The sequence below is a fragment of the Taudactylus pleione genome, unplaced genomic scaffold (assembly GCF_031769625.1).
Source record: "Taudactylus pleione unplaced genomic scaffold, aTauple2 ptg001166l, whole genome shotgun sequence".
NCBI lineage: Eukaryota > Metazoa > Chordata > Amphibia > Anura > Myobatrachidae > Taudactylus > Taudactylus pleione.
Genome location: NW_028285567.1, coordinates 1072501 through 1096116, shown reverse-complemented (window position 1 = coordinate 1096116; position 23616 = coordinate 1072501). Strand labels below are relative to the sequence as shown.

Genomic DNA, 23616 nt, shown 5'->3' with positions numbered 1-23616 from the left:
ATTCAAATTGAAGATGTCACTGTTGAAGTACAACAGGATGAGGCTATTGGTGTAACTGGCACTGAGGAGAAGGTTGACGAGGATTCTGATGGGGAGGTGGTTTGTTTAAATCAGGCACCGGGGGAGACAGTTGTTGTCCGTGGGATGAAAAAGCCCATCATCATGCCTGGGCAGAAGACCAAACATCTTTGGTCTGGAAATATTTCTATCCAAATCCAGACAACAACTGTCTTGCCATATGTACCATATGTAAAGGTGGAATAAGTAGGGGTAGGGATGTTAACCACCTAGGAACATCCTCCCTTATACGTCACCTGCAGCGCATTCATAAAAAGTTACTCTCAAGTTCAGAAACTCTGGCTAAGACCGTAAGCAGTCCAGGGACACCTAAATCCCTTTTTCCTGTTGTATCCAAGCGCCTGCAAACCTCACCGTCAACTCCCTCCTCGTCAATTTCCTCCGCAGTCAGGATCGGAAGTAGTCCTGCAGGCCATGTCACTGGCATGACTGACTCTCCTATCCGGGATTCCTCCGGAGGATCCTGCATTGCTATGCCAACTGCTGCCGCTGCTGATGTTGCTGCTGGGAGTCATTCATCGTTCCAGAGAGGAAGTAGGAACACAACTACTTCTTTTACTAAGCAATTGACCCTCCAACAGTCCTTAGTGAGGATGAAGTACATCTGCAGTCATCCTGAAGCAAAGCGTCTAATTGAGGCCTTGACAGCTATGTTGGTGTTAGACATGCGTCCGGTATCCGCCATTAGTGCAGTGGGATTTAGACAATTGATGGAGGTAGTGTATCCCTGGTACCAAATCCCATCTAGATTCCACTTCACTAGGCAGGCGATACCGAGACATCAGAAAAAGTGTCCTCAGTGTCCTAAAAAATGCGGTTGTACCCAATGTCCACTTAACCATGGACAAGTGGAACATGCCAGACTAAGGACTATATGACTGTGACAGCCCACTGGGTAGATGTATTGCCTTATGCAGCAACAGCAGCAGCGTCACCAGTAGCAGCATCTCAGAAATGCCAGCTCATTCCAAAGCAGGCTACGCTGTGTATCACCGGTTTCAGTAAGAGGCACACCGCCGACAACCTCTTAGAGAAACTGAGGGAAATCATCGCCCAATGGCTTACCCCACTTAGACTCTCCTGGGGATTTGTGATATCTGACAACGCCACCAATATTGTGTGGGCATTACATCTGGGCAAATTCCAGCACGTCCCATGTTTTGCTCACACAATAAATTTGGTGGTGCAGAATTTTCTGAAAAACGACAGGGGCGTGCAGGAGACGCTTTGGGTAGTCTCAAAAATTTCTGTCCACTTTCGCCATTCAGTGACTGCGTGCCGAAGACTGGAGTGCCAGCATACACTCTTGAACCTGTCCTGCCATCACCTGAAGCAAGAGGTTGTGATGCGGTTGAACTCAACCCTCTATATGCTTCAGAGGATGGAGGAGCAGCAAAAGGCCATTCAAGCCTATACATCCACCTCTGACATAGGCAAAGGAGGGGGTATGCACCAGACTCAAGCGCAGTGGAGAATGATTTCCGTGTTGTGCAAGCTTTGAAATTGCCACATGTGAAGTCAGTTCAGACATTGCCAGCTTGAGTCAGGTCATTCCCCTCATCATGCTTTTGCAGAAGCGGCTGGAGAAAGTGAAGGAGGAGCTAAGACGGAGCGATTCCGCTCGGTATGTGGGACTTGTGGATGAAGCCCTTCATTCGCTTTGCCAGGATTCGAGGGTGGTCAATCTGTTGAAATCAGACAACTACATTTTGGCCACCGTACTCGAACCTAGGTTTAAAGCCTATGTGGTGTCTCTTTCCAGCCGACACAAGCCTGCAGAGGTGCAAAGACATGCTGGTGAAAACATTGTCAGCTGAAGTGGAAGGTAACACGTCAACAGCTCCTTCTTCATTTTCTCCCGCAACTGGGACTGCCAGGAAACAACTTAGGTATCCTAAGTAACCTGCTGGCAGTGATGCAGGGCAGACAGGACCAAGTTTGGACATCTGGTCCGGACTGAAGAACCTGGCATCAATTTCTGACATGTCTACTGTCACTGCATATGATACTGTTACCATTGGAGGATTACATCGGTGACAGCATCCATGTAGGCATGTCAGACAGTCCGTACCTGTATTAGCAGGAAAAAGAGGCAATTTGGAGGCCCCTGTACAAACTGGCTCTATTTTACCTAAGTTGTTCCCCCTCCAGTGTGTTCTTCGAAAGAGTGTTTAGTGCAGCCGGGAACCTTATCAGCGAAAGGCATAGGAGGTTGCTTCCACAAAATGTGGAGAAGATGATGTTCATCAAAATGAATTATCAATTCTTCCAGGGACACCAGCCACCAGAAAGTACAGAGGGACCTGTGGTGGTGGATTCCAGCGGGGACGAATTAATACTCTGTGAGGATGAGGATGTACACAACACTGAAGAGGGTGAGGAATCGGAGGATGAGGAGGATGAAGATGACATCTTGCCTCCGTAGAGCCAGTTTGTGCAGGGACAGATTAATTGCCAGCTTGTTTTTTGGGGCCCAAACGAACCAATCATTTTAACCACAGTCGTGTGGCAGACCCTGGCGCTGAAATGATTGGTTTGTTAAAGTGTGATTTTAGCTGTTTTTATGCTTTTTTCCAAAAAATACAGATACAAAACACAAAACCCAGAACACAGAATGGTGGTTTTGGCAAAACCAAACCAGATCCAAAACCAAAACACAGAACACGAAAAGTGACCTGTTGTAATATAGCTGGGCTTCGTTCCGGCCATGTATGGGCTCTCCTTAATTGGGTATTAGGGTATATAAGATGGGGAGAAAGTCTTTCACATTATCCTCCTGACGAAGTCCAGCTATATGAGCGTTAGAGACAAAACGCATTGAGGACAGTGTGACCCACGCTTACTGACTTGGTCTGCCATCAGATATACCACATGCTCATGTACTAGGGCAACACGGTACGCTTAACCTATATGTGTATTGCATGTTACAAACTCCTTTAACATTACTACAGTATGTGGCGCTTGTTTCCACTTCTTGTATTTTCATACAGCAAAAGTCGCATCTGGGAAACTTCGAGCAGCCACCTCCAGAATCGGGAACATAGTGTTTTGAAGTGGAGTTGTTTTGTTATAGAACACCTTTTTTGGGCTAGCGCTGTGATCGGTACCTATATCGTGTGTATATATATATATATATATATATATATTATAAAGCACGGCCACACTCACATCAACAATCACTTAATATGTCCTGGGGTGTCACCCATGGCATCCACATGGGGAGTCCAAAAACATAGAAAATAGTCATACGCCCAGCGGACAAGGGCAGGGCGGTTGTTCTGCAGAACTTCGTTGACTATGATCGTGAGATCAAACGTCAATTATCAGATTACAATACCTACTCAAGATGTGTTAGCAACCTAATGCCTAGGATTAAAGGTATCATCGATGTAATCATTGATAGGGCCATAGGATGTGGATGGCTGACTGAGGAGATTGCTGTATATTTGAAAGTGGATCATCCTGTTTGTCCAGTGATATACACTCTCCCAAAAGTCCACAAAACATTGGTGGACCCCCCTGGCAGGCCTATAATTTCTGCCAGAGGTTCTCTGCTACAGCCTTTGGCCGTATTTGTGGACAATTTCCTTCAGGATCTTGTCCCTTTGATACTGAGCTACATAAGAGACACAGGTGACTTTTTGGACAAAATTGTACCACTAGCTAATCTTCAGGATGATGACCTGCTAGCTACACTTGATGTGTCCTCTTTATACACTGTCATCCCCCATGTGGAGGGACTTCTAGCAGTGAGATCCCTATTGATAGAAAAGGGCACGATTGGGTTGCCTATTGAGTTTATTTTGGAGTTGCTTGAGCTCATCCTGGTACATAATCATTTCATGTATGAAGACGTGTATCACATACAATTGGCGGGAACCGCTATGGGCTCCAATGTGGCCCCGATGTATGCGTCCACCTTCATGCATGTATATGAGACAAAATATATTTTGCCCAGGTTTGGTGATAGGATCATTCATTTTTACAGATTTATTGATGATATTTTTTGATTTGGAGGGACACCGAGGTTGACTTTTATTCTATGTTGGATGAGCTAAACCACCTAGACAGTGCGATATGCCTGATTGGTCAATGCAGTTGTGATACGATTAGCTTTCTGGATGTCACCATTAATCGTAGAGGAACTGGTTTGAGCACTACTCTCTTTAAAAAGGAGACCGATCGGAACACGATCTTGCACGCAACGAGTAATCATCCGAGTTTGAAGAACAGTCTCCCTATCTCCCAATTCATGAGGGTCATAAGAAATAACACAGACCCAGTGATGGCTGATATACAGTTGGGTGAGATGTTCGATTGTTTTCTTGCCAGAGGTTACAAGCGGAGTATTATCGAGGGATGCCTCACCAGAGCACATCAGAAAGTAGCCATTAAAGCTAAGAAAGCCAATGAACGCATGATTTTTGCTACTCAATATGATGGGGTCTCCTCACAAGTAGCTCACTCAATCAAGAAACATTGGCCAATTATAGCCAGCGTCCAAGTTTGATTGTTGGATGCAGAGATCCACCGATGATGGCGTATAGACACGGCAGGAATTTGAAACAACTACTAATGCACCCCAAGAGATCTCCAATTTTAGGGGATCATACTTGGCTTATGACACAGAATCCAGGGTGCATCAAGTGCACGGGATGTACCACCTGCCGCTCAATGATTCCAGGGTGTAGTTTTCCACATCCACAAAATGGAAGTCCTATTCGGATGCGATACAAGCTTCATTGTCAGCTGGACTATGTGGTATATTTATTAACATGCCCTTGTGGATTGTCCTACGTGGGCATGACAACTTGTACATTCCGAGAAAGAATGGCCAATCATCGGACATCAATACGACAGGCCCTTTCAAGTGGTACTACAGATAAGCCAGTGGCCCACCATTTTTTATTGTTGGGGCATCAGCTTACTTCCTTAAGATGTCGCATCATTGATTGGGTACCACCTCCAAAACAGGGTGGGGATCGTGCCCTTATATTAAAAAAGCTTGAAGCAAGATGGATTTTTCATCTTGGCACTGTATCACCCAATGGCCTCAATGAGGGTAATCCATTGAATATTTTTTTGCGCTCATTTTTTTGCGCGAAGCTGTCGTTGGAAATATATTGGTGGTAGTTGACTCATTTTTAATTATTTAATTTTTGATCTATACACTCCCACATTATTGTTAGTATGTCGTTATTCATGCTGTTATTTTGTTTATATATTTTTTTGTTTTTTTGTTTAGGGTAATATATGTAATTTAATGCAATTATATATGGTCATTTTTTGTACTTGTGAGGGTTTGTAATATGCATGTCCCTATGGCATAGGTTTCTGGATACCCCCATTGATGAGCGCAGTGTCGCTCCATACATATAATATATATATAATATTTCTTTGTCTGCTACATTTATGGGCCACCCTGCAGTGGATTGTCCCTCAGGATGTATACAGTATATTTAAGCCAACCGGTAAACTCCTGTGCGGTATTTATTGATTCAGTGTTTATAACATTAGTCCATAACCATGGGTTGCTATGGTGACGACCTAAGGACCGATTGCGATTGGAGAGTCTTTGGCACGTCCGGTGGGCATGGCTGTTGACACCGGAGGATTCGGGTAGTTGTATGCTGCAGACTATTGGTATGTGTGATGCGCCGGCGGAAGTGACGTGTGCGTTCCACGTGGTGGAAACTACGTCACTCTATCCGCGTTGTCCTCTGCGTGTGGCTCACACACAGGAAGTGCTGGTGTGAGTATGCCGCTCTACACGTGTGGACCGCATGTGGTAAGCGCCGCTTGTTAGATTTATCCGTGTCTGGTGTTTGAGACATGTTTGGGCGCCATTTGGCTGATTGATGGGGGTATTTAGGGCCCTAGTGGGAAATGCTCAGTCTAACTTGGGATCCATAAAGATTTGTTGGATATTGCTCTGGAAGCTGCATTGATATATCTCTTGATAATGGTCCGGATGGGACCGAAACGTTGAGGAGAATTATTCGCTTATGGATTATGTGAGGAATAAAATTAGATTTTTATATATGCAATACTGGTGAGTGCCCCTCATTTTTTTCTATATATATATATATATATATATAATAGTCAGGTAGATGGCACTCGTGGTGACTGACACATAATATATGTGTCAGTCACCACGAGTGCCATCTGCCTAACTATTTATATTTTGTCCCTCCACCTCTGCATGAAGAGACCAAGAGAGGCACCGGTGCAGTACCTATTCGGAATTAGTGACTGCCAGAATTGAGGCTTTTCTATATATATATATATATATATAAAAAATGTATTTGTCCTTGCAACAGCATTTCCATGTCGTGGCCAGCACCACAACCCACGCCCCTCGCATCCAGGACTCACATTTTTTGCTTGCTGCCCTGACCATTGGCTCTTAAAGTTAAGTTATGAATCTGCTCTGATAATACCTACATCAAGAGAGAACACATCAGTCCAAACCTGCTGCATTTTCCAAAATATCATTGATAAGTCCATGACAAGACACCAAGAACGGACAACATTGCCTAGATTTGGTGACCTCGCAGTGAGTGGGCGAGCCTCTCACTAATTCATAAGATCGCTTTGGAGAGAATTGAGAACCGAATATACATTTTATAATCATTTTGGAGAATAGTGATTCCGAGAACCAATCATTGATTTTGAGACCCTGACATTGACTGAAAAATCCTTACAATGACTTGGACGGTCTTAACTTGATCTAAGAAACTCACATCAATTTGAGACCCTTACATTGATTTGAGAAACTAAAAGTGAGTATGTTTCATCAACCAACCAGTGGCTTGAAGTTTTGCAATCAACCCAACGAAGGAATACTTAAAAATCATTGGGAAGGAACAGCAAATAATATAAGATGGTTTACCTTTAGCCCCCCACATACTGGGCAAGCTGAAAAAAGGGCTCTTGTGATACCGGGTTGAGGGCTGCAGATTTCACAAGTGTCACTTGTCCCTGCAGCTGCCAAGTCACCTCCCTTTGGTTCCATCCCCGGCTGTTGTACTTTTGTTGCTGTCCACTTTGGAACAAAATCCACATACATCTCATCGCCTGAGTCTTTGCTTTCTTGGAGTAAAGAAGAGGTGGTTGTTGCTTGCACATGGGGTATCAACAGCTTAGCATCACTACTGCTTTGAGTTCCTTGTGCCTGGTCCTTGGGTAATGTGGAATCTGAACTCTTGTACTGAGTTTCTCTAGCAGCTGCCTGTAATACACTTCGAGGTGTGTCGTATAGATGTTTGACAAAAGCAGGGATCTGGTACTCTGTCCCCCTCTGCGGATCAGCGTGCTGGCACGTGCATAGATTCTGATCTGTAGCCATGGTCAATGGTAGGCTAAGCAGTGAGCCGAACTCCTCACCATGGCAAATGTCCAGGCTCTCGGCATAGGAAGAGAAGCTCCCAGAGTACGATGAGTGACTACCTGTAGCTATGCCGCTGTCGGAGGAGCTTTGACGCCCTATTTCCTGCAAATGTCTAGACGGGGCAGGCTTAGGAGGCGGCTTGGAAATGCGAAGGGCTTCAGCATAAGCTTTGTCTTCCCCGTGGTGAACGCCTTTGGCTGCAGCCATTCCATGGCTCTCGGCAGAGGTGCTGGCAGATGAAGGATCTGCCCAAATTGTCAGCCTGCTTCCTGCACTGGCATCTGAATGACTGGCTTCCGAAGAGGAGCTGGACAAACTTCTGTCATCCCCTGAAATGTATTAAATCTCTTTTACATAATGTATCCATAGATAAAACACAGTTGAAGAGTCCAAAAAATAATAATATTTTCTGGACGCTTGTACTTTATATAGTAAAAAAGTGTTTAATAGAAGCTCAATGTCACAAGTTCTTAGGGGTACCGTATACACTCGAGTATAAGCCGAGTTATTCAGCACATTTTTTGTGCTGAAAAAGTACCCCCTCGGCTTATACTCGAGTGAAGTGTAGCGCTGACCGGACGGAGTTCGTTCAGCGCTACACAGCACAAACACACAGCCGCCGGAGCCGGCAGCTGTGTGTTTGCTGTAATCAGCAGCCGCTGAGAGTCTGTCAGACTCTCATCGGCTGCTGCTGCTCCCACTGCGGGAGCCATCTTCCGGCTCCCGCAGTGGGTAATGGGAGAGACGTCATGAGTAATGACGTCTCTCCCATGCAAAGCGGCCGGAGGAGCTGTTAGCGGTGGGACCAGGAGCGGGAGTTTCAGGTAAGTGATTTTTTTATTTTTTATTCTTATTACGTCTCTCTCTACTAGGGGGGGGACTACTGGGGGCACTACCAGGGGGCGATTACTACAGGGGGCACTACCAGGGGGCGATTACTACAGGGGGCGATTACTACAGGGGGCACTAAAAGGGGGGATTACCACTGGGGGAACTACCAGGGAGGATTACTACAGGGGGCACTACCAGGTGGGGATTACTACAGGGGGCACTAAAAGGGGGGATTACCACTGGGGGTACTACCAGGGGGGGATTACTACTGGGGGCACTAAAAGGGGGGGATTACCACTGGGGGCACTACCTGGGGGGGATTACTACTGGAGGCACTGAAAGGGGGGATTACCACTGGGGGCACTACCAGTAGGGATTACTACTGGGGGCACAACCAGGGGGAATTACTACTGGGGGCACTACCAGCTGCTGCCATTTCCCACCCTAGGCTTATACTCGAGTCAATAAGTTTTCCCAGTTTTTTGTGGTAAAAGTAGGTACCTTGGCTTATATACGGGTCGACTTATACTCGAGTATATACAGTAAATTTACTAAGATGGTAGTTCTATTTAAGAAGTGATATTGCCTCCAGACGATATATTAACAGTTACATTATGTATATGTAGAATTCATGGTGTTTCAATAAAAATTTTTTATAAAATAAAAAAAAAAGAAGTGATATTGCCCATAGCAACCAATCAGAATCCAGGTATTGTCTTCTAGAAGGTGCTAGATAAGTGAGAAGTAGAATCTGATTGGTTGCTATGGGCAGCATCACCTCTTCATAGAACTCCCATCTTAGTCAATTTACCCCTTTAGAGAATTGAGAGGCTACATTTATTTCAGCAAAACAAAATGGCTGCCTCTTTTAGGTGTAGAATACAGGTGCTGATGTTATGCCTTACCTCCCAGGCTATGATGAGATAGCAGGCTGAGTCGTTTTTCCAGCTGTAGAGTCTCATGGGCCACTCGTTCCTCCATATAGGCAGGATTTAAATTTGGATCTTAAATTAGAAAAAAAAAAGGCTGTTCAGTCATTGTTTTCAACTGCAATCAATAACCAATGCTGAATAAAACTCGTGTGTGTGAAGGTTATTTTTTAATTCAATTAATTATGCACAGGTTACTGTAAATGGGCACAATTTGTTATCTACCCATTAATATAACTACAACCAAAAACTCTTGTACCCTTGTTTTTTTTTTTTATTGTTTTCCCAGGATCCTTTGCCATTATTGGGCAAAGAATGTTTTATTCTGGTAGAAATTTGTAGCACAAATGTTTTGTAGGCTTCGTTCATGAAACAATTTAGCAGTATAAAGATGTATTACATGAATTAATGGTGGCTGTTCCTCTATATTAAGAGAAACAACATAACAGACAGGAAAACGTGATTTATTGCATATATTCATAATTTTTATGGTATAATTAGGGTTCCATTTTTGTTGTACTGTAGTTCATCTTGACAATAACTTGTACTTGCACAGCCATAAAATATTATTGCTGTGGCATTTCATTTGAAAAACATACATTTTAATTATAGGCCAGGCATGTCAAACTTGTTTTGCGGGGGCCAAATGCGACATTTATAAAAATTCAATTTAAACCGTCTCAATTATTTTATAACATATTAACAGTGAATTTCCATACAGTATTTAGCAGTTTGCCTAATTATTCTGATAATGGTTTATGGTGGTTTTATTTTGAAACATTGAAATGGAACAAATTGCAAAAATCTAAATGACATAATAAAGGAAACAGAAAAACATTCTGAAATCAGACTCCCTGGGGTTAACTAAATGTAAAACCATCAATGTGTTGGTATTAACCCTAGAAGTACTCAATCCAAGAGTTAGGATTAATAAAATATTCAGAGAACAGGTTACAATGGGAAATGGGTTCCTGAATTATATATGGATGAATCATATATTTGAGGATCTTGGAGTGAATTAATGCAATTTCACAGAGGTCTAACAATCTACACTACAGATGAACTGTACATAAATATTATTAGGTAGGCCAGGACAGGGCAAGAATCGGCCACGGCATTCTGTGCGCACATAGGAAAAGGGGCTAGCCTACTCTTCATGGGGCGTGGCCACGCATCACGGGTCGTATGCATTGTGATACAATTTGCGGGATGCAGTCAGGAAGCCGACGGTAGAAATGCCGACCACCGGCTTCGCGACTGTCTAAAACCGGCAGGGGTCTAATGACAGGCGTCGAAATCCCAACGCCTGTCATTTTACCTACGCCGGGAGCCCGACGCAGGACAGGCACCCTGAGGGAGGGGGTAGGTTAGTAAATAGTTAAAATACTTACCTGTCGGGATCTTCACTGCCGATCTTCCAGCGTTGGGATTTGAACATGCGTCCGATCACGCAATTCGCATAAGGTGTTGGTCTAGCAGCATTCCCCCATCTCAGCATAGGGAGTGGGGGTGTGACTTTGAAAATGTTGAAATATACCTGCTGACTCGTGACTATTTCAGGTTGAGTCTCCCATATCCAAATATTTCGAAATACGGAATATTCCAAAATACGGAATTATTTTGGCATGACTGAGATAATGAAACCTTTGAGTTTTGATGGTTCAATATACACAAACATTGTCTAAGGCACAAATTATTAAAAATATAGTATAAAATTACCTTCAGGTTTTGTGTATAAGGTGTATATGAAACATAAATTAATTTCATGTATGTACACTAACTTTGCTTGAGCCACAAAATTCTTGAAAATATTGTATAAAATGACCTGCAGGCTGTGTGTATAAGGTGTATATAACACATTAATGCATTCTGTGTGTATAAGGTGTATATAACACATTAATGCATTCTGTGTGTATAAGGTGTATATAACACATTAATGCATTCTGTGTGTATATCTGGGTCCCATTCCCAAGATAGTTCATTATGATATGCAAATATTCCAAAATACGGAATATTCTGTTATCCAAAATACCCCTGGTCCCAAGCATTTTGTATATGGGAGACTCAACCTGTATATTCCTGGAGTGCCACACCACACATTCTGCTATTTATCCTGATGGATTGTGAGGGCACCGGGTAAGGAGTCATAATTTATTTTATGGGAGTGCCGATCCCCATGACTGTTTATATATATATACTGGCTGTTGCTCACGGCTTCACCCACGATAAAATCGTTTCTGACATCATTTTTTGTTTAGTTGTATTGGTTTGCATAGGGGCCCTGTCACAGGAGTGGCCCACGCGACCAGCAGTGCTATATAGACCGGTGGCAGCAGCGTCTTCACATGTGCCCTCTGCACAGACTGCCATGTCACCTTTCCTATTCAAGTGAACACAGGCTCAGAGCACCTCTCCCCCCATCCCTTACCGGCGCACTCATGGTGCCACATCTATCTCTTGCATCGATGATGTCAATAAATTTTGTTTTTGCTGTTGATCAGCTTTAACTTAACAGATCAAGATAAGACAAAGTGCAGGTTATTGCTAGGAGTTTCCACTACAATGTGGTGCAGTTTTCATTAGCTTGTATAGTATTAGTAGTCTATATATATATATATATACACACATACACACACACATAGTGACAAAATGACTGGGGACGTTGTTGATGGGAGGCATATAGGTATACGTCCCAGGTTAATAACCTCTGTGTGGTAATTATGAGGTAATGAGCAGCCTTGATTGCCAGACCACCTGTGAGAGGCTGATAAAAGGTATGTCATGTTCTCTGGGCAGTCTCTCACTACTTGGGGAACAGACTGCCAGACACTGTTATGGCTTTATATAAGTGCTATATTTAAATGCTGTTTTGTGTAAGTTGGACATTAGGTCCGCCAACCCTTAGAGAGGAAGACTTATGTATAGTTAGTGACAGACAGGCCAAGGATTTATTTTTGTTTTGTTTATCTTGTGCCGCAAAATAAAACTACAGTAGCTGCGGATACTTGTACCAAGGCACTGGACTGGTGTGCTATTAATCAGCTGCTGCAAGAGAAGTGCTAACGTTTACTCCAGGAGATGGCACCCCTTGACCTGATCTTGTGACAGTATATATATATATATATATATACACACACACACACATATTTTCCATTCAGGTTTGTTGTGAGGTAAAATAGACAGATGTTAGATATATGGGAACCAAAAAGAAACTTTTGGAATTTTTTCCATAGACAACTATACACGGAACATAAAATTATGGCAGTGATAGAGGGATTTGCACCCATAAGGGGTAGTGAGATGGGGGTAGGGCAAGTGCAGGAACTGGGCCTGAGCTTGTCTGGTGGGTTCTGCTAGGGGGGTTGGATCAATCGGGGAGTACATTCAGATCATTGCAGATTATGATGAGTGGCCAATGCCTCCAGAATTGGCCACGCCCCCACTCATGCAGCAGGGCCTCCATGTTGTTTCTGGAGCCCTGCATAAGAGGAGATTAATCCCAGAAAGAGAACACTGGGGTGGAATGGCACTGCCAGTACCCAACTAAAACTACTGTGAGAAATCAAACACATAAATCAAGATAATAATAATAACAACAATAATATTTTTTTATTATTATTATTATTATTATAAAAATACCCAATGTTCCCTTTGTTAGTATGCTAATTTAACACAGTTACAAGTTAGCATTTCCATGGCATTCTAAACAAGAAACAAAATAAATCCAATTAAAACTAGCTTCTGCAATGAGTTCTATTAATAGCAGGTGGTAATTCTTCTAGAATGTTCCGTTCTTCGTTTATTTACTTTTGCACACCCCCCACCTTCTTCATCTGCAACCTTACACTCTTTAGGATACTGAGACCTCACAGTATGTATATACATATTTATAGTTGGCTTTGCAGTGCATTCCGAAGGTACAAAGTTTGAACACACCGTTCCCATACGTTGATCAGGCCACACAGGTTGTTAAACTCCTTCAAGTGTACAATTTTTTACTTTGCTGCATGATTAAGTCATGGTAAGTACATATATATATATATATATATATATATATATATATGATATATCTATATATTAGAGACATGCGGGTTCGGATCTCAGAACATATATATTTTATTCAGTAGTGGAGCAATAAACTGGAGGATTCTATGTAATGAAGTGTTGCTGAGTCTAATTATAAGGCAAAGATGTGTAATAATGTCCTTACATATTAACTATTTGGAGCATCATTAAGCACAGCACAGTATCTGAACTAAAAGTTCACCGCAAGTAAGAGGTGATCATTCTGCTACATTTATTTCTGCTATACATTAGTATACATGAGAAGCCTTCTGATGAAACCGGGGGTTTTTAGTGCCCGGAGAAACGCATCAAGGATTTATGCTGCTTTACCCAAACTGTGATTCCAATCTCCCATAGCTGCTACACAGTCTGCTGCTGGCAAGTTAAGGAGTGATCATTGTGTATACGGACTTTGCCGTTCCTCTCCCCACCTTACCCGTCCACTTAAGGCCGCCAGCTAAGTGGAGGTGGCTGGCCAGTGACTTGTAATCTACCAGAGTGGCGTTATTGTGACGCACACCGGAAGTCGGGATTGCATACAGCCAGGGTCCTGTTTACCATCACTGAGCGCTTACTTTGGAACCACAGCCGCCGACTGCTATAAGGACTTTATCATCTCAGTGGCAACATTTGTTAGGGCAACCAGCACCCTAAGGAGATCCCATAATTAACTGGCTTAGGGGTCTATTTAATAAGCAGTGTTAGGAGACAGAGTGAAAAGTGATAAGAAAGTGATAAGGTGCCAGCCAATCAGCTCCCAACTGTCATCTCACAGGCTATGTTTGAAAAATGACAGTTGGGAGCTGATTGGCTGGCACCTTATCACAGACTTATCACTTTTCCCTCTGTCTCCTAACACTGCTTAGTAAATAGACCCCTTATTGCCATACCTTTTGTTACCTCTCATATGGACATCAAGCGGTAAGAGACTGTACAATTACACTCTTTTAGGAGTACTATTCACTCCAGCGGCCAACTTAGAGATATTTATCTTTTTAGACTGTTCACTGTATACAATTGCTGTTTATTTTTGGCTGCATTGTGTCACTTTCCAGATATATGAGTCTATGGTATTGAGTTCTTTATAAAATGATGACCCATGTTTCAAACCATATTTATTAGGCTATTTGATTGAGACTGAAATTATATTTTTAATAATTGATTGAGTGTGAATTTATGCTTAAATAAATAATTTTACATAATTAACGAGAATATCTTTGGACTCATGAACTCTGTCAATTTCACATTTGTTTTCTTTTTGTCTATTGTTTGTGGGGTACAGAACCCACTTGTGAGCAGCCAACGGATACAGTTGGTATTGAGAGGCATTGACAGCGCACCTATTGCTTTTTGGATTACAGTTACAAAAGGTTTATCCAGCCTTTGCGGGTTCCCCGTGGTGGTATTCCACTTGGAGACCACATCAAGGGGCATATGTCTGCGTCTCTCATCCCCACACATTACTTGCTCCCACTCACGGTTACAGGACCTTCTTCGGGCTGCACCCACTCTATGGAATGCCTTACCAAGCACAATGCGACTTTCCTCTAGTCTCCAATCCTTCAAGCGATCCCTGAAAACTCACCTCTTCAGGCAAGCTTATCAGATCCCAGGACCGCCCACATAATTTTCATAGCTTCCATGTCTTATTACATCCCCTTTCACAGTCCACACACAACCTCACACATCGTCTTTCTCTCACATCCTCATGACATTTGGCCGACATTCCAGTGTGAATGGATCATGCAGCCCACCAAGAAACTGTGCATTCTGGCTGGACCAAAATGCAATATATAGCACCTATCCTTGTGTATCAATGCCTATTTCCCTATAGAATGTAAGCCTGCGAGCAGGGCCTTCCTACCTATATATCTGTCTGTTATTACCCAGTTTTGTTCTATTAATGTTTACAATTGTAAAGCGCAACGGAATATGCTGCGCTATATAAGAAGCTGTTAATAAATAAAATAAATAAATTAGGGGTGAGCGGGTTCGGATTTCTGAAATCCGAACCCCCCCGAGCCCCCCCGATCCGAGTCCGATCCGAGTCAGGCTCGACTTTTCCCGCCTGACTCGGATCTGAAATCGAGGCAAAACGTCATCATCCCGCCTTCCGAGTCTCGCGGGTTTTGGATCCTATATAAGGTACCCGCGTCGGCGCCATTTTCTCACTCGGCTGTGGACAGTGAAGAGGGAGGGTGGGAGTTAGGGCTGTGTAGTGTAGTGTAGTGTAGTGCTGCTGTTGTCCACTACTTCAAAGTCCATAGGGGCTGGCTGTGTTGTGCTGCTGTTGTTAATAGGGGCTGTGTCCACTACTTCAAAGTCCATAGGGGCTGGCTGGACTGTGTTGTGCAGTCAGTTCTCCATAGGGGCTGTGTCCACTCCAAAGTCCTGTGCAGTGTCCCAGTCCTAAAGGAGTGCTGTAGTGTTGTCCAGGGGGTGCTCTGTCCATCAGGGGTGCTCCCCCCAAGTGCTAAAAAAATAATATATTTTCTGTGTTTGTGAATTGTGTGCGCAGTAGCCGCACGTGCATCAACAAAGTAGTGCCAAGCGTGCGCCTGTGTCATAAGTAAAGGGCCGGCTGGCTTGACCGTTAAAGGGTGCTGTAACCCCCGAAAGTACACTCCAGTCCAAACCAAAAAAAAATTATTTTCTGTGTTTGTGAATTGTGTGCGCAGTAGCCGCACGTGTATCAACAAAGTAGTGCCAAGCGTGCGCCTGTGTCATAAGTAAAGGGCCGGCTGGCTTGACTGTTAAGGGTGCTGTAACCCCCGAAAGTACACTCCAGTCCAAACCAAAAAAAAAATTATTTTCTGTGTTTGTGAATTGTGTGCGCAGTAGCCGCACGTGCATCAACAAAGTAGTGCCAAGCGTGCGCCTGTGTCATAAGTAAAGGGCCGGCTGGCTTGACCGTTAAGGGTGCTGTAACCCCCGAAAGTACACTCCAGTCCAAACCAAAAAAAAAATTATTTTCTGTGTTTGTGAATTGTGTGCGCAGTAGCCGCACGTGCATCAACAAAGTAGTGCCAAGCGTGCACCTGTGTCATAAGTAAAGGGCCGGCTGGCTTGACCGTTAAGGGTGCTGTAACCCCCGAAAGTACACTCCAGTCCAAACCAAAAAAAAAATTATTTTCTGTGTTTGTGAATTGTGTGCGCAGTAGCCGCACGTGCATCAACAAAGTAGTGCCAAGCGTGCGCCTGTGTCATAAATAAAGGGCCGGCTGGCTGGACCGTTAAAGGGTGCTGTAACCCCCGAAAGTACACTCCAGTCCAAACCAAAAAAAAATTATTTTCTGTGTTTGTGAATTGTGTGCGCAGTAGCCGCACGTGCATCAACAAAGTAGTGCCAAGCGTGCGCCTGTGTCATAAGTAAAGGGCCGGCTGGCTTGACCGTTAAGGGTGCTGTAACCCCCGAAAGTACACTCCAGTCCAAACCAAAAAAAAAATTATTTTCTGTGTTTGTGAATTGTGTGCGCAGTAGCCGCACGTGCATCAACAAAGTAGTGCCAAGCGTGCGCCTGTGTCATAAGTAAAGGGCCGGCTGGCTTGACCATTAAAGGGTGCTGTAACCCCCAAAGTACACTCCAGTCCAAACCAAAAAAAAAATTATTTTCTGTGTTTGTGAATTGTGTGCGCAGTAGCCGCACGTGCATCAACAAAGTAGTGCCAAGCGTGCGCCTGTGTCATAAGTAAAGGGCCGGCTGGCTTGACCATTAAAGGGTGCTGTAACCCCCGAAAGTACACTCCAGTCCAAACCAAAAAAAAATTATTTTCTGTGTTTGTGAATTGTGTGCGCAGTAGCCGCACGTGCATCAACAAAGTAGTGCCAAGCGTGCGCCTGTGTCATAAGTAAAGGGCCGGCTGGCTTGACCGTTAAAGGGTGCTGTAACCCCCGAAAGTACACTCCAGTCCAAACCAAAAAAAAATTATTTTCTGTGTTTGTGAATTGTGTGCGCAGTAGCCGCACGTGCATCAACAAAGTAGTGCCAAGCGTGCGCCTGTGTCATAAGTAAAGGGCCGGCTGGCTTGACCGTTAAAGGGTGCTGTAACCCCCGAAAGTACACTCCAGTCCAAACCCAAAAAAAATTATTTTCTGTGTTTGTGAATTGTGTGCGCAGTAGCCGCACGTGCATCAACAAAGTAGTGCCAAGCGTGCGCCTGTGTCATAAGTAAAGGGCCGGCTGGCTTGACCGTTAAAGGGTGCTGTAACCCCCTAAGTACACTCCAGTCCAAACCAAAAAAAAAATTATTTTCTGTGTTTGTGAATTGTGTGCGCAGTAGCCGCACGTGCATCAACAAAGTAGTGCCAAGCGTGCGCCTGTGTCATAAGTAAAGGGCCGGCTGGCTTGACCGTTAAAGGGTGCTGTAACCCCCGAAAGTACACTCCAGTCCAAACCAAAAAAAAATTATTTTCTGTGTTTGTGAATTGTGTGCGCAGTAGCCGCACGTGCATCAACAAAGTAGTGCCAAGCGTGCGCCTGTGTCATAAGTAAAGGGCCGGCTGGCTTGACCGTTAAAGGGTGCTGTAACCCCCGAAAGTACACTCCAGTCCAAACCAAAAAAAAATTATTTTCTGTGTTTGTGAATTGTGTGCGCAGTAGCCGCACGTGCATCAACAAAGTAGTGCCAAGCGTGCGCCCGTGTCATAAGTAAAGGGCCGGCTGGCTTGACCGTTAAAGGGTGCTGTAACCCCCGAAAGTACACTCCAGTCCAAACCAAAAAAAAATTATTTTCTGTGTTTGTGAATTGTGTGCGCAGTAGCCGCACGTGCATCAACAAAGTAGTGCCAAGCGTGCGCCTGTGTCATAAGTAAAGGGCCGGCTGGCTTGACCGTTAAAGGGTGCTGTAACCCCCGAAAGTACACTCCAGTCCAAACCAAAAAAAAATTATTTTCTGTGTTTGTGAATTGTGTGCGCAGTAGCCGCACGTGCATCAACAAAGTAGTGCCAAGAGTGCGCCTGTGTCATAAGTAAAGGGCCGGCTGGCTTGACCGTTAAAGGGTGCTGTAACCCACAAAGTACACTCCAGTCCAAACCAAAAAAAAAAATATTTTCTGTGTTTAGCCGCACGTATATATCAAATCGATATAACATAAATGGAGGACCAAACTTTCTCCGATAAAAATAAAATAGAGAAAGATCAAGAACCACTTCCTCCTAGTGCTGAAGCTGCTGCCACTAGTCATGACATAGACGATAACATGCCATCAACGTCGTCTGCCAAGGCCGATGCCCAATGTCATAGTAGAGGGCACATACAATCCCAAATGGCAAAGTTCAGGAAAATGACCTTGAAAAAGACATTTAAATCAGCTGAAGAGAAACGTAAACTTGCCAATATGCCATTTACGACACGGAGTGGCAAGGAACGGCTAAGGTCGATCCCTAGTATGTTCATGACTAGTGGTTCAGCTTCACATGACGATGGAAGCCCTCCTCCCACTAAAAAAATCAAAAGAGTTAAGCTGGCAAAAGCACAGCGAAGAACTGTGCTTTCTAAGAAGATATCACAAATCCCCAAGGAGAGTCCAAGTGTGGTGGTGGTTGCGATGCCTGACCTTCCCAGCACTGGACGGGAAGAGGTGGCTCTTTCCACCATTTGCACGCCCCCTGCAAGTGCTGAAAGGAGCACCCACAGTCCACTTGCTGATATGCAAATTGAAGATGTCACTGTTGAAGTACAACAGGATGAGGATACTGGTGTAGCTGGCGCTGAGGAGGAAGTTGGCGAGGAGGATTCTGATGGTGATGTGGTTTGTTTAAATCAGGCTCCGGGGGAGACAGTTGTTGTCCGTGGGATGAAAAAGCCCATCACGGTCATGCCTGGGCAGAAGACCAAACATTCCACCTCTTTGGTCTGGCAATATTTCTATCCAAATCCGGACAACAACTGTCTTGCCATATGTACCATATGTAAAGGTGAAATAAGTAGGGGTAGGGACGTCAACCACCTAGGAACATCCTCCCTTATACGGCACCTGCAGCGCGTTCATAAAAAGTTACTGTCAAGTTCAGAAACTTTGGCTAAGACCGTAAGCAGTCCAGGGACACCTAAATCCCGTTGTCCTGTTGTATCCAAGCGCCTGCAAACCACACCATCAACTCCCTCCTCGTCAATTTCCTCCTTAGTCAGGATCGGAAGTAGTCCTGCAGGCCATGTCACTGGCATGACTGACTCTCCTATCCGGGATTCCTCTGGAGGATCCTGCATTGCTACGCCTACTGCTGCCGCTGCTGCTGTTGCTGCTGCTGGGAGTCGTTCATCATCCCAGAGAGGAAGTAGGAACACCACTACTTTTACTAAACAATTGACCCTCCAACAGTCCTTAGCGAGGAGGATGAAGTACGACAGCAGTCATCCTGAAGCAAAACGTATAACTGAGGCCTTGACTGCTATGTTGGTGTTAGACGTGCGTCCGGTATCCGCCATTAGTGCAGTGGGATTTAGACAATTGATGGAGGTAGTGTGTCCCCGGTTCCAAATCCCGTCTAGATTCCACTTCACTAGGCAGGCGATACCGAGACTGTACAGAAACGTCAGAAAAAGTGTCCTCAGTGTCCTGAAAAATGCCGTTGTACACAATGTCCACTTAACCACGGACATGTGGACAAGTGGAACAGGGCAGACTAAGGACTATATGACTGTGACAGCCCACTGGGTAGATGTATCACCTTACGCAGCAACAGCAGCAGCGTCACCAGTAGCAGCATCTCAGAAACGCCAGCTCGTTACAAGGCAGGCTACGCTGTGTATCACCGGTTTCAGTAAGAGGCACACCGCCGACAACCTCTTAGAGAAACTGAGGGAAATCATCGCCCAGTGGCTTACCCCACTTAGACTCTCCTGGGGATTTGTGATATCTGACAACGCCACCAATATTGTGCGGGCATTACATCTGGGCAAATTCCAGCACGTCCCATGTTTTGCTCACACAATAAACTTGGTGGTGCAGAATTTTCTGAAAAGCGACAGGGGCGTGCAGGAGACGCTTTGGGTGGCCCGAAAAATTTCTGGCCACTTTCGCCATTCAGCGACTGCGTGCCGAAGACTGGAGCGCCAGCAAACACTCTTGAACCTGCCCCGCCATCACCTGAAGCAAGAGGTTGTGACGCGGTGGAACTCAACCCTCTATATGCTTCAGAGGATGGAGGAGCAGCAAAAGGCCATACAAGCCTATACATCCACCTATGACATAGGCAAAGGAGGGGGTATGCACCTGACTCAAGCGCAGTGGAGAATGATTTCCGTGTTGTGCAAGGTTCTCCAGCCCTTCGAACTTGCCACACGTGAAGTCAGTTCAGACACAGCCAGCTTGAGTCAGGTCATTCCCCTCATCAGGCTTTTGCAGAAGCAGCTGGAGAAAGTGAAGGAGGAGCTAAGACGGAGCGATTCCGCTCGGCATGTGGGACTTGTGGATGAAGCCCTTCATTCGCTTTGCCAGGATTCCAGGGTGGTCAATCTGTTGAAATCAGACCACTACATTTTGGCCACCGTGCTTGATCCTAGGTTTAAAGCCTATGTGGTGTCTCTCTTTCCGGCCGACACAAGCCTGCAGAGGTGCAAAGACCTGCTGGTGAACACACTGTCAGCTGAAGCGGAACGTGACACGTCAACGGCTCCTTCTTCATTTTCTCCCGCAACTGGGGCTGCCAGGAAAAAACTTAGGTATCCTAAGCAACCCGCTGGCGGTGATGCAGGGCAGGCAGGACCAAGTTTGGACATCTGGTCAGGACTGAAGGACCTGGCAACAATTTCTGACATGTCTACTGTCACTGCATATGATACTGTCACCATTGACAGAATGGTGGAGGATTACATCGGTGACAGCATCCAAGTAGGCATGTCAGACAGTCCATACCTGTACTGGCAGGAAAAAGAGGCAATTTGGAGGCCCCTGTACAAGCTGGCTCTATTTTACCTGCGTTGCCCCCCCTCCAGTGTGTACTCCGAAAGAGTGTTTAGTGCAGCCGGGAACCTTGTCAGCGAAAGACGTAGGAGGTTGCTTCCACAGAATGTGGAGAAGATGATGTTCATCAAAATGAATTATCAGCTCTTCCAGGGAGACCAGCCTCCAGAAGGTACAGAGGGACCTGTGGTGGTGGATTCAAGTGGGGACGAGTTAATACTTTGTGAGGATGAGGATGTACACACTGAAGAGGGTGAGGAATCGGTGGATGAGGAGGATGAGGATGACATCTTGCCTCCGTAGAGCCAGTTTGTGCAGGGACACATTAATTTCCAGCTTGTTTTGTGGGGGCCCAAACGAACCAATCATTTCAGCCACAGTTGTGTGGCAGACCCTGGCGCTGAAATGATTGATTTGTTAAAGTGTGCATGTCCTGTTTATACAACATAAGGGTGGGTGGGAGGGCCCAAGGACAATTCCATCTTGCACTTCTTTTTTTTCTTTGCATTATGTACAGTTTGGGGCCTAGTTTTTCTAACTGCCATCCTGTCTGCCACTGCAGTGTCACTCCTAGATGGGTCACGTGTTTGTGCCGCCCACTCGTGTCGCTTAGCATAGTCATCCAGCTACCTCGGTGCAACCTTTTGGACATGAAAACACTATTGTGAGGTGTGAGGTGTTCAGAATAGACTGGAAATTAGTGGAAATTAAGGTTATTGAGGTTAATAATAGCATAGGAGCAGAGAAACCAACAAATTCTGTGATTTTAGCTGTTTTTATGCTTTTTAAAAAAAAAATACAGATCCAAAACACAAAACCCAGAACCCAAAACACGGAAGGGTGGTTTTGGCAAAACCAATCCAGATCCAAAACACGAAGAAAGATCCAGATCCAAAACCAAAACACAAAACACGAAAAGTGGCCGGTGCACACCCCTAAAATAAATATGTATCAAAGTTTGATGTGAGATAAAATTGTGAAATATATATCAACAACCAATCAGCTCCAAACTATAATTTCTTAAACACAGCCTGCAAAATGTTAGTTAGAAGCTGATTGGTTGGTGATATATATTTCACCATTTTCTCTCACATCAAGCTTTGATACATATGCCCCTAAATCCACTCCAAACTGCAGGTAGCCATAGAGGAGGTTTATAGCAATGATCAGTACATTAGGACATGTGCCATTCTCAGTGGTGTAACTTCATCCCAGATGCCCGGAGGCAAGTTAAATTTTGGTGCCCCCCCCCCCCCCCACCCATCACAGTCGCTGACACTGTAATGTAGCTATTCGCTTGCTGACAGGCTATAGATAGATGTAGGTGGCAGCTGATGGTCTGACATGGAGCTCTCCACTCGTTTTTGGGCAGCCGTGACGGTACACTCCGGGTACATACTTACAGCCCTAAGTGGGGTGAATATGTTGTGGCCAATGGAGGAGGTGCCCCTTCAGAGCTGGAGCCCGGCAGTAGGTGCCTCCATTGTCTCCCATAGTTCTGCCCCTGGCCATTCTCACACCACTCACAGAGATATGGACTGAAAATGCAACATGTTGCCTTCCTGAGTAATCTACAGTATGGGAATGGGCAGTGCGGTTTTCATATGTTCCACATTGTAGCTAGTCCACAAAGTCTGGAAACCACTTGGCAATGTTACTTTGTATTTCTTATGTTAACCTGGGAGCACTGGGCGCAGCCCGAAAGGGCCTTTTGTTGGGGAGATGCCACGGACGATGCAGTCAAAGAGGAAACTGATCTGATCGCCTTCTGTACAAGAGAGGAAGAACACACCGGCCCCTGTGAAGAGATCACAAACAAAAGCATTATCAGGTAAAAGAAGAGAACTTTTATTATAGTTTATCTATGGACATATTCACCGAAACCCACAGATCTTACAAGTAGGAATAAATAAATAAAACTTTGCAGCAGGAATGCTTCAGGCAATTAGTTCTCTGTAGTTGTTATGAATTCATCTGTGAAAGTTATTTGCTTGTTTTATCAACACATTCACATTTCCAGAACAGTTATTAAAAATTGCTTTTTGTTTGATAATCGTGTTCCTCCAACCAGGCAAGAAGACATTGTACAATAAAGGCAATGCATTGCTACATTAAGATTATTTCTAAACTCTAATTCAAATGCTAATTATTCACATAAATATGAATAGTATGGAATATTTACTTTTGGCAAAAACATCACATGCATACATAAATACGTACACATGCTTTGTACTTATATGCATATATATATATATATATATATATATATATATATATACAGTATATATAATATAAATATAAAGCTGAAAAGTGATAAAAATGATGTCATGTTATGACAGTTGGTGGGAACTCTGACCCCTCCCACTGTTGTCAGTGATGTCACTTCCAGAGAGTTGCGGCATAACACACACATCAAC

The 23616-nt window shown here is 44.4% G+C and overlaps 1 protein-coding gene across 3 annotated transcripts in view; it reads right to left on the bottom strand.

Moving 5' to 3' along the window:
* DOK7 (docking protein 7) overlaps positions 1-23616 on the bottom strand; it is a 205724-nt gene that overhangs the window by 72712 nt on the left and 109396 nt on the right. For all 3 annotated transcript variants that reach the window (XM_088462233.1, XM_088462234.1, XM_088462235.1), the window contains exons 5-7: positions 22878-22997; positions 9205-9303; positions 6971-7797 (exon numbers count right to left, since the gene is read on the bottom strand). In XM_088462233.1, the coding sequence (XP_088318359.1) occupies positions 6971-7797; positions 9205-9303; positions 22878-22997 (1046 nt within the window). The remainder of the gene's footprint in view (positions 1-6970; positions 7798-9204; positions 9304-22877; positions 22998-23616) is intronic.